The 11265-nt window shown below is 37.8% G+C and overlaps 1 protein-coding gene across 1 annotated transcript in view; it reads left to right on the top strand.

Moving 5' to 3' along the window:
• ttc12 (tetratricopeptide repeat domain 12) overlaps window positions 1–11265 on the top strand; it is a 20390-nt gene that overhangs the window by 5400 nt on the left and 3725 nt on the right. The window contains exons 8-18 of the mRNA XM_020600227.1: window positions 198–258; window positions 1699–1887; window positions 3991–4060; window positions 4836–4924; window positions 5291–5459; window positions 6760–6855; window positions 7967–8030; window positions 8117–8251; window positions 8353–8445; window positions 8939–9007; window positions 10896–10997. Coding sequence (XP_020455883.1) covers window positions 198–258; window positions 1699–1887; window positions 3991–4060; window positions 4836–4924; window positions 5291–5459; window positions 6760–6855; window positions 7967–8030; window positions 8117–8251; window positions 8353–8445; window positions 8939–9007; window positions 10896–10997 — 1137 coding nt within the window. The remainder of the gene's footprint in view (window positions 1–197; window positions 259–1698; window positions 1888–3990; window positions 4061–4835; window positions 4925–5290; window positions 5460–6759; window positions 6856–7966; window positions 8031–8116; window positions 8252–8352; window positions 8446–8938; window positions 9008–10895; window positions 10998–11265) is intronic.

The following is an 11265-nucleotide window of genomic DNA, read 5'->3' as shown; positions in this document are numbered from 1 at the left end:
ATATATATACACACACACACACACACACACACACACACACAATTATAGAGTAAGCGTGTTTTAAAAATTTGAAGTTTTTAAAAGAAGCCATTTTCGTTTTCGTTTCGGTTTTCAGCCAAGTGCATCCTAAATTTTCGGTTTCGGTTTCGGCCCAGAATTTTCATTTCGGTGAATCACTAATTTGTCCTCTTTTTCAGGCCAGAAACTGCTTTGAAAAGATAATGGAAATTGAGCCTGGGAGGCAGAAGTTGGCAAAAGGTACAGACAATGTTTTTACAGGGGTTAGTTTAGGAACACTTTAATGCACCGTAATTTAGTCCTTTTGTCAGAGTTATCCTCACTGGCCATGTATCATGTCACCATAATCAACTCGCAAGACACACATTTTTCTTGCTGCACTAGATGCATCCATCCATTATCTGTGGTGCTTTTCCTGTAGAGGGTCATGGGGGAGGGCTGGAGTGGACACTGGATGAGAGGCAGGGTACACACTGGACAGGTCGCCACCCTGTCACAGGGCTGAAACATACAGACAGACAACCATTTAAACTAACACCTACAGGCAATTTATAGTTACCAACCGAACCTGCATGCCTTTGGGATGTGGGGGCAAGTTGGAAAACCCAGAGAAAATCCTTTGCAGGTATCGGGAGAACGGTCGGCTGCTTCTGTAGGTTCAACTCTGTAACCTTGTCACTGTGAGGCGACAGGGCTAAGCACTGCACCACCACCCTAATTCTCTAGGTAGGAGAACAAAAATGCTGATACTTCTGTTTTCATAACGACATACAACACTGTTGACTGCTCACATTTAGAAAGTATACAGTGTTTCAAGCCGCTTGAAATTAAGTTTTTTTTTTAAAGGGAGCAGTTGACATAGTTGCAAGAAACGCAACAGGGATGTACTGTAAAAATAATTTGCTAGAGGTAGCATGGCTTAAAGGTTAACATCAGCTGTACATTAAACAGTGTTTTATCAGACATTTAACTGTCATCAACCACTGTCACTGTCCTGGAACTCACTGTAACCAGGCAGCATCTCTCCTTCTCTGCTGCTTGTATTATTATTTGCCTTGTGGTGAAAATAAAAGGAATTTAAACAAACAGTATTTCTTGAATAAGAGGTCATTCCCACCTGCTCTTTTAAACCAGTGGACAGTGAAGAACCTTGAGATTTTGCAAGACTGAACTCTGGAGTGTAGTGAAGGAGATGGTTCATTTGGTGACTAAGTGAATGTGAATGGAAACTCAATTTGGTGTGACTGTGTCACGAGTCTACAGCAAGAAAAGACATTTTGTTTTCATCCCAGGGTAATTATATTTAGCACTATAGTATTTTATTTGAAAATACCACACAAATTCTGTAAAGTTTCTCTTTACTTTTTTGCTAAATGTTTGATTAGAACCTGACCTTCCTTAGTTTGTTACTGTCACATTGTCATGTGTAGGCTCCTGTCATATCCGTGTGGCATTACATTTCAAATATATACCTATGTGTCATACAGCTCCACGTCTATCTGAGTACATGTGGGCCGATGGTGTGGTCATCTCAGGATGGCTGTTGCACTATTGGAGACTTTCAGTTAATTCTTTTCTGTGACACTGCAATTATAATTAGTGCTATGGAATAATTTTCTGTCAGGTCAGTCTTTTTTTTCTGTGCTTCCATCTTTTATCTTCTTTGTTTTCTCCATGCAGAATACCTGATCCAGGTAGACTTGGAAGAGAACAGAGAGCGTCAGGAGATGAATGCAAGAGAAGAATTTGACAAGGGAGAAGGGAAGGCCACAACAGTGCCCCATCTGTTGGAGAAGCTATCACGACCCAGTCAGATGCCCTTCGACTATTGTGAAGGATTGGAGATTTTGTCACGAGCAGTTACTGACTGTGAGTGGTTTTCTGAGAGAGTCTTTGCCCAGTTATCTTTCTCCTCTCATGTCTTCGTGCCTACTTTTCCCTCAGTAACCTGCTTACTTGGTTCACTTTTTCCCGGTTTTATGGCTAAAGTAATAGCAAAAGGGCACCCTTCAGGCCAGGAAGGTTAAGATGACTTTAAGGAGAAAAAGAGTTAATAGAGTTACTTACCTACTAACAGTGAATATGTTAGGGTATGGCATCAGGTGGAGCAGGGATGCAAAACGAATGTTTTTGGCCTTTTTGCTCTGCCACAGTAGAAGACAAGAATCAGTCAAAGATTTCTCTTTCTTCTCTGTTTGCTTGTCACAGTGAGAAAATCTACACTATAGACTATAAAGTCACACTGAAAGAGCAAAACCTCAGTGCTGCCTCATCTGTACAGATATACAGTTTATTCAGTATATTCATTTATTTTGTGTAATATACTATAGATGTACAGTATGTTACATGATATAACACCATAAAATTACACTTAGGGAAACAGTTACCTAGAAAGTTGTCTGCTACAGTATTTCACAATGCCTGGTGATGTGTGAAACCTTCAGCACTAGTGTGATTTGATTTGTGATGTCTTTCTTATCATCTTATTTAACAGAATTAGACATCCCCATGGCCTAGAAACACTGATGCAATTTGGTTGCTGAATTGCTGAGTGGGATATTTTAAGCCCGGCTACTGAGTGAATACTTCTACAATAAATCATAAATAATACATATAAAATTGTGACACCTGTCCAATTTAGAGTAGGTAGCTAGTGAATGGTGTTCCTGTTCATTAGCTATGACAGCCTAGCCTGAGGTCCCTTCTGGGACTATTGATGTTTATAAGTTTGCAGATGACACCACATCAATCGGTCTTATAAGTACTGGTGATGAGCATGGTGACAAGGAAAGAGGTTGATTGCTTAGTGCTATGCCATGGAAAAAATAATCTGGAGCTGAATACACAGAAAGCTGTAGAAAACATCTGTATACACCTTGGATCTAGCACAGAGAAACATACTTTAATATTAATGCTCAGCTTCTATTTGCACTCTCTATATAAACATTTAAATTTATTCATATGCTGTTTTCTTTTTACAGCTTCTTGATTATATGCAGCTTCTCTTATTTATATGCGGCTTCTTTGCACACTGGTTTTTAATGTGTTAATATGCGCACAGCCCATTGCCCCTGCACAGAATCTTAATAATTCAGTGTTCACCTCTTATGTTTATTTCTTCATTATTGCAATTTTAGTTATTATGCCTTCTGTTGAGACTGGATCACATTAAATTTCTTGTACTTCTGATTCTGGTTCTGATATATTTCAGAACAAGAGTGAACTGTTGTTCGGGGACCCAGAATTGTCCCTAATCAGGGGGAAAGAGCTCATAAAACGTAATTGAAAAAGACACTACAACTGTTCATAAAAGTACTACCAAAAGCAGGAGAAAACAAATCCTGCACTCCAGCAGCTTCAGCACATTTCAACTAAAAAAGAAGCGGTAGTGAAGTAGTGCTCCACTCCCTTGTTACTATCACACAGGCCATATATAACTAGGTACTTTGACCATATAGCCAAGGCTGGTAAATATGTTGCAACAAAAACAAACAAATTATTGTGTGATGCTAACTCTCTATTTTTGTTTTAACTTGTGTCATTGGTTGTAATAGACCATATTTGTTCACGCTGTCCTCTTTAGAATGGCAAACATTTTTTATCCAATCTCTATTTTTATTTCATTTAGAATAAAAGTGTACTGTCAACTGATATAATGCCTGTCTCATACAGCCATTCAGTGGAAAAGGGCAAAACTTACATAACTCACAACTGAAAGGATCTCTGCAGGGCTGACATTACATGCTTTGTCCCTGCTCTTCCTTCTTCATACTCTGACTCATTATTAGTTGAGAATAGACCATTACTCAATGTACCTTGCTCTCTCGATATATGTTATTTATTTTCTCTTGTGCCCTTGACTGTAAACCACTGAGCAAGGCAAGCTAAATTAAAAGAGAGAGGTGTTGTGCTTCTCCAGAACACTGACACTATCTACTGATTCTTACTCTATATACTCTTCTCTTCCATCAGGTACAGGCCAGACCCTTTTCAGACTGAACAATGGCTTTAGTGTCATCAGCAGCAATGACACGGTGAAGAGGTAAGGAGACCAGAGGGAGATGTAGCTGTCAACCCTCAGTGCAGCTTTGACAGATGGACTCAGATATAGGGACATAAAGAGACTGATGGCCTAAACAAGAGTAATCATTCTCTGCTCTCTCACTCTCTCTCTCACACACTCTCTTGGATTGTATGATAGCTCAAAGAGGAAAAGATGATAACACTTGAGACTGAGATGAGAAAGGTCCTGTGATTTGTCCCAGAAAGAGGGTGTGTTTTGTGCAAGATACAAATAATGACTACCTCATGTCAGATCAGTAAGGTTGTTATTATCTTGTCATATCTTGTCCATATTGTGTAGTGTTAGCAGGGTCATTATTAACGCAGTGTCTGGGAAGTGCAAAGAAATTACAGTGTGAGATAAATGAAAATAGCCAGTAAAGATAGTGCTGCAAGTCAGATAACCTGAATGAGGCCTGAAGAAGTACTCTCTGTGTCCCCGTCAAGTTAAAGACAAAAGTGGAAAAAGGTCTAGAGTGCCTCAAAGTGGAACAAAAAATAAAGTTAAATAAAAAAGTTTTTTTTTTTTTACATAGCTGAAAAATAAACTTCTTAATTGATTAATTTTTGATTAAGTCCAGCAAGATTATATAACATCCACATGACATTATTTGACATCTTGCAGTTATGTTGAATTTCTTCTTGCCTGGTGTTATAAATCATATTCATAATGTGACAGAAATATTCAATATTACTTATATAATGTCAGTTAGAAGAGAACTGAGCTAGTATCACTGAATTTATTTTCTCCACAGTTGCCTGTTGCAGAAAACAAAGGATCCAGACTGCCAGGGGTTGTGTGTGTCTGTCCTGAAGTTATGGACAGTTATTTGTAGTGGAAATGGTATGTCTTCTGTCTTTGTCTGTGTGGTACTTTGATCTCACTGATGCACTAGGAAAGATTAAATCATCTAAATACTAATATAATCTTCTATGATTGTATTATTACGGCACAGAATATGTCAATTTGATGCTTAAGCTTTCTGTCTTGTCAAGCACAGACTAAATGGGTCTCAGCTGACTGTGCCAACTGTGATAATTTTCTTTTACAGCTATTTAAAATATGTGTATGTTGGTACTATTTGACTAACAAAGCATAAATCATTATCCATACAAGTACAGCAACTTAGTGTCCATGTAATCATGTTGACAGGTTGTTGTTTCTTGTTAACCAATGAAATAAATCTTTGTACATTTCTTTTGCTTCCAGATGAAAATCAAAAGATACTGATGACATGCCCAGTCTTCAGACAGTCCATTGTGGACTTAGTAAGCTCAGAGCATGTTGCAGTACAGAAAGAATGCTTGGCATTACTATGTTTATACTCACATATGCCGTATGCCAGACGTTTGGCCATTGAGAACCTGGAGGTGCACAAGTAAGACATTTCTTTAACTTGTCAATTGATGAAAACTAATGAGAGCAATAACAGAGCTGGAGTAAAAATGCCTTTCTTCTCCTCCATACCCAGGTACATACAGTAGCAGGGACAGAATTACAGTGGTTTCAGAAAGTATTCAGACACTTACGCTCCAGTGATTAAGTTAATAGATAAGAATGCAATTTTTATCCATCAGTCTGCAGTCATAAATCCATAATGACAAAGTGAAAAATGTTTTTAGAATTCACAGTAAATTTGTTAAAAAGCAAAAAGTGAAATCACTCATTTACAAAAGCATTCAGACCATTAGTTCAGTATTTTGTAGCAGCCCCTTTGGCAGCAATTATGGCTTCGACTTTTCTTGGCTAAGTCTTTACAAGCTTTGCACACCAGGGATCTGGGCAATTTATTCTACTATTCTGACTCCTGGGAACACACAAAGCTTTAGAAATGGTTTTTATATTCTGCCCTGATCTATGCCTCACAACAGATTTGTCATGGAGGTTTTACTGACAGTTTCTTAGACTTCATGGTTTGATTTTTGCCCTTGCATGTTAGACGAACTGTGGGACCTTATACATACAGATGTGTGTGTGTGTTTTCATGATGTTCAGTAATTTTGCCACAGGTGGACTTTTAAGTTCTAGACACATCTCAAGAAAGGTTAAACCAATCACGATGCACTTGACCGCAATTTGAAATCCTTGAAAGGGTCTGAGTAGAGTTTTTAGTTTTAGATTTTTATACATTTTCAAAACATTCCAAAAACATGTTTTCACTTTGTCATTATGAGTCATTAGGTGTAGGGTAAAATATCAAATTTCTTCATTTTAAAGTTAAAGCTACAACACAAAATATGAAGACTGTGAGGTATATATGTTGTACAGTAGACACAGATGGTAGGCTTATTGTATGGGTTATTAACCAAATTATTTAGAATACTTTTTCTTTTATCATCTCCCATTCTGTGAAGATACTGAAAGAATTTTGTATTTCACATTTTTGTCCCCCATAATGAAATCATTTGAGTGACTTCAGATCATCCCTTGGTCATATGTTTGTGATTGCCATTCTGTTTGAGAATGGTATAATGAATAGTATTAACACTTATTGGTCTATAGGTGGACACCGTTATTATCTGGTTAACAAATATTCACTGATGTTGTGGGAATATTCATTAAGTTCAAGTTATTTCCTAAAATATTTGATTCATTTTCTTTTTATGTCTCTTTCTTTGTCTCCCACTTTCCGCCTCTCTTTCTTTATCCATATCTCTACTCTTAATCTGGATCTAAAGGTTAGTGAGGAACCTCATGGTGTGCATCTCAAAGCCCAAGCAGCAGCAGGAGAACACAGCATGCACCATTCTGGGAAACTTTGCAGCAGAAAACAAGTATTATTTATACAAAGCCAAAAGTTATCCTTCTCACACCATCAAAATTCTTCATTTCTTTTTTGAATGAGGAAATGCATATTTGCGGACACTCAGTAAAATGATCTTCCCATATGTTACATCACATCCATATGTATTAAAAGCACTTTACAATCCACTCAGGTCAGGAGAAGTCCCCTAAGAAACAGGAAGTGTGGCATATTTCATAAATCCACATGTGCTATCCAAGTGTTAATATCACATGAAGGCTAAAGGCCCTTCCCAATCCTTTTCTCTCTCTGGTGTCTCATGAAAATTGACATGAAAGGACAACTTGAGCTCTCTAACACAGCAGGAAATAAGTCAAGGTGCCAAGCAGTGAAATGAGGAAATCAATTTTCCCTGTCTATAGCTCAAAGAGCTTAACTCACCAAAAATATGGTGTGTCCTACAGAGGTTTCCTCTTTATCGTAGAATCCCAGCCATGTCAGTGTTTGTCTTTCATGGATATTTTTTGTTATGGAATAAAAATTGTCCAAATTTCTCCTATTAATACACTGACAGAATGTGTACAGATTAGCACACACCCCCCTCTACTGTATACTGTACTATAAACACTATGATTACATGGCGTAGAGGACATTTAGCTATTGTTTTTAGTCATAATCTAAAGCCTCTGGATGGTGCTGTGTAGATGTCACAACAAATCCACCTGCTATTTACTGACTTTGATGTGGATGAGCAAGAATCTCTATTTGAATAATAATAATAATACTAATACTAATAATAAACATCATTTATATAGCACTTTACAACTCAGAATGGCCCAAAGTGCTGCACAGTATAGACATATCTATCAACTAAAACAATACTAAAACAAACAAAACAATACTAAACAGTGAACAAGATAATCATAGAACATAAAATATTTTAAAGTTGACAGGTTTGTTGATTTGCTTACTTGTGTCATGTGGTGCTTCGAAGATATTAAGCTTAAGGGTCAACTTGATGTCACTGCCCATTTATGCCCATTGTGACAGTGACTGGTTTAATAGTAGGCATATACATTACAGTACTGTAGAAATGTCTTTTCTTTCTGTCTTTCTTCTTCTTCTTCTTTTTTTTTTAACAGATTTTGTATTCAGTTAAGGAATGTGTTGACTGACTCTGTCATTGTGCCATTTACAACAATACTGGTAAGATATGAAGACACAAAATTTAAGCTCTCTATACAGAATGCGTGTGTGTGTGTGTAGACAGATATCTGTTTCTCGTCTTTCAGAGGAATAGCAGCAAGACCAATCAGCATGTGCTTCCATCACTGATATCCGCTATTGGCTGTCTGGCTCGAGATGATGTCATCCTCCACAATCTTGCTCATGATCTAGAATGTTGGAAGGCCTTCCTGGTTGCCACTGTTAGTATTGGTCCCTTGTTTAGAAAAGTACAAATATCTCTGGTGTTTGTGCCCACTGTGTGCATTTTATTCAGTGTAGAATTTGTTGGCTGTTATTGTAGAGAAATTGCAGTGCATATGAATACAAAGAGATCCTGTACCCTCTGCTTGGCTTGATGATCAACCTTTCAACTATCACCTCTTCAGTCATCCAGGTAAGATACGTGGTATATGACACTGAAAATATTTTCACTAGTGTGGAGTTTCAGTTATAAATGTAAGTGAAAAAATGATTTTTGCTTTATCTCTAGTTATTTTAAAAGACGTTCTCCACCTCCAACTCTAGTGACATTGTCTCAGATAACAGACTCACAATGCACAAGTTAAAAGAGGATCAGTTTTGATGCAGCAAAACCAGATATATTGTGTTTTTCATCCCATTTTTTGTCAAGAACCGCTGCATACATTACCCACAATGCAACTTGACCACTGGTTTGGTTGGAATTACAGAGATTCATTGTTGGGGACAAATTATAAAATTGTGACAGAAAAGTCACACCTTTGAAATTTAACAGATGACAGTACTGTATGTTGTAAAAGAAAAATGCTAATGAAAGGACTGGAGCTGGGGCAACATGATGTGTGATGTCACCTATTCAGAAGCGACATGCTTGGCTCGGTCACATTTCTGTCCATGTTTTTTTGTAGGAGCATGCTGTTTCACTGTGCGACTGCTGTCTGGGCTTTTTGAGGGACAGTGATGGAGGAGTCATAACTGTGAGTGAACCTTGCTTAAGCGCTGCACTACAGTACTCGGGAGGATTGAAAAAAGGCCATCGCATACAGTGTGTCGCTGCCTTATTGTGTCATAGCCACCATTACATTTTCTGTCTGGCTGTATTACTGTGTTGGACCAACAAGGGTTTGAAAAATATCACTTACTGGAGGTTTTTACATTTGCTTACTGAAAACCTTTTTCTCATTTGTTTTTCAAACTTGTATGAATCCTGTAAAGCAAATGTCTTCATTTAATGTACAGTAACTAATTACGTGAACAAAACGACTGATTGGTGAGCTTACTGGTAGTGTGGAACCAAAGGTGGTAGCAGCAATCCACTATGTTCAGAGGATCTGTGAATGTGTCATTACAGTTGATAAATCTCCAGCTCCAGGTGCTGTTGTCAGTGCTAATGGCTGTTACAGCGGTTTCACACTGCCTGGCCAGTGCCCTCCGAATAACACACTTTCACACATCTGTCTCTTTTCTCTAATTTAGTGTTCACTCACTCTTAGCTGGCACCTTTTATTCCTTGTCACCTGGTGTCAACATTGTTTTTTATTTTCTCAATATTATTCTCTGCTTTTGTCATTTCTTTTTTTTTTGTCTAAAAGTCCTAAAGCTCCAATCCATCATGTCCCCATCAGCCTAATTATCACTGTAGCACAGCTTTTAAAAATGACTCACTGATGAATCAAAGTCCAGTATTTTTGGCTTCTTAGTGTTGATTTGGTCTTCAGCAACTCCTGAGGAAAATATAGTGCCGTTTTCTTCACCAGCAGTCACTAAGTTTGTCTGCTTGCCATTCGGTGCTAGGCTGGCAGCACACAGTAGGTTAATCAGAGCCTATTTTGTGAAAACGGCTGCCTTTGCCTCTTGTGAACACAGCTGATGAGAGCAATGATTCTGAAAAGAAAACTGCATTGGTTAAAATGGACTTTTGTCACTCATGCTTTAATGAATTTTAGATTTGTTCAGAATCAGCTTTATTGGCCAGGGGTGTTGGACACATGAGGAATTTGACTCTGGTATATCGGCTCTCAATGTGTATGTACATATCCCCATGCAAGGGGCAAGTAGTATTAGCATTCTTCCACCAGCAACCAGCAACAGCAACCAACAGTGCAAATGATGCAGAATAAGCAGTATAAACAGGCAGTAAACAATGTAGACAGACAAAGGAATGCTCACTGAAATGAGATCAATAGGAGTAAAAATAGAGTACTTAAAAATAATAGTTATTTACTCAAGTTAATGAATTGTGTCTTCACTTTCAACTAATATGTTCAATGTACTAATTATATTCCCTTTGTTGAATATGTTTTCCAAGTCATTCCAACATTACTTTATTTGTGCCTCGGATGACTAAATCGGGCCTGCAAATTACTGTATGTAGTGATATGTAGTGATAATATGTGATTCAACAGATCCTGCCTCCAAGACAAAGCAAGCATCCATGTGTGACCTTTCTCTAAATCTTATGCTTGCATGTGTATGCCTCTTTTGTTAAGCTCGTTCTTCTCATCTAGCTTTTAATATCCTGTCCTTTAAGTGGTCCTTGAATAATTTTATGTTCACAGAACTCTCTTACTATCTCTTACCATTACCATTACAATGTACTTTCTGTAATTTATTACTGCAGACCCTCTATAATCCACTTGAAACAGATCTTTTTTTTGTTCTACACCTTTTCCATACTATTTCCTATTGCCTTTGTGTTGACTAGCAAGTTTTTCTTTGTTTTTCATTTCTGCTAGCTTTGTTCTATCGTAGCAATTGTCTGTAGGTGCTCTGCTGTCCTGTTTTTTCATCTATTGTTCTTCTTTTACTTTTTTCTCTCTTCTATTCGCCCCTCCTATAATGCCACCATTCTTCTTTGTCCTCCAGAGAGCCACAGGTTTGCTGAGCTCCATCCTCCCTCAGTCCTCTGAGGCTATTCACCATGTTATTCAAAGGGATGTGGTCCAGACCATGCAGCAGTTGCTGAAGGTACATAGAGTTTCTTATTTTAGAAAGAACAAGCTGAAAAACTCTTTTGTTCATCAGTCCATATTATTGTTAAATCAAAATCAGGGTGCGGCTTTGTAAGATCTGTAGCCAGAGACCATGATAATTATATATATTAATGAATGTAAACTAGTTCCTCTGAGTAACTTGGTTACTTGAGTGCATGTTCTGTAAATATTCTGTGTGTGGTGTGTTGATGTGCTCGTGCGGAGCTGTAGATATCTGAAACTTGAGCGCCCAAATTTGCTTT

Source organism: Monopterus albus, unplaced genomic scaffold, assembly GCF_001952655.1.
Source record: "Monopterus albus unplaced genomic scaffold, M_albus_1.0 scaffold45.1, whole genome shotgun sequence".
In the NCBI taxonomy this organism is placed as follows: Eukaryota; Metazoa; Chordata; class Actinopteri; order Synbranchiformes; family Synbranchidae; genus Monopterus; species Monopterus albus.
The sequence above is the reverse complement of the archived record's forward strand: the minus strand, read 5'-3'. Positions and strand labels throughout refer to the sequence as shown.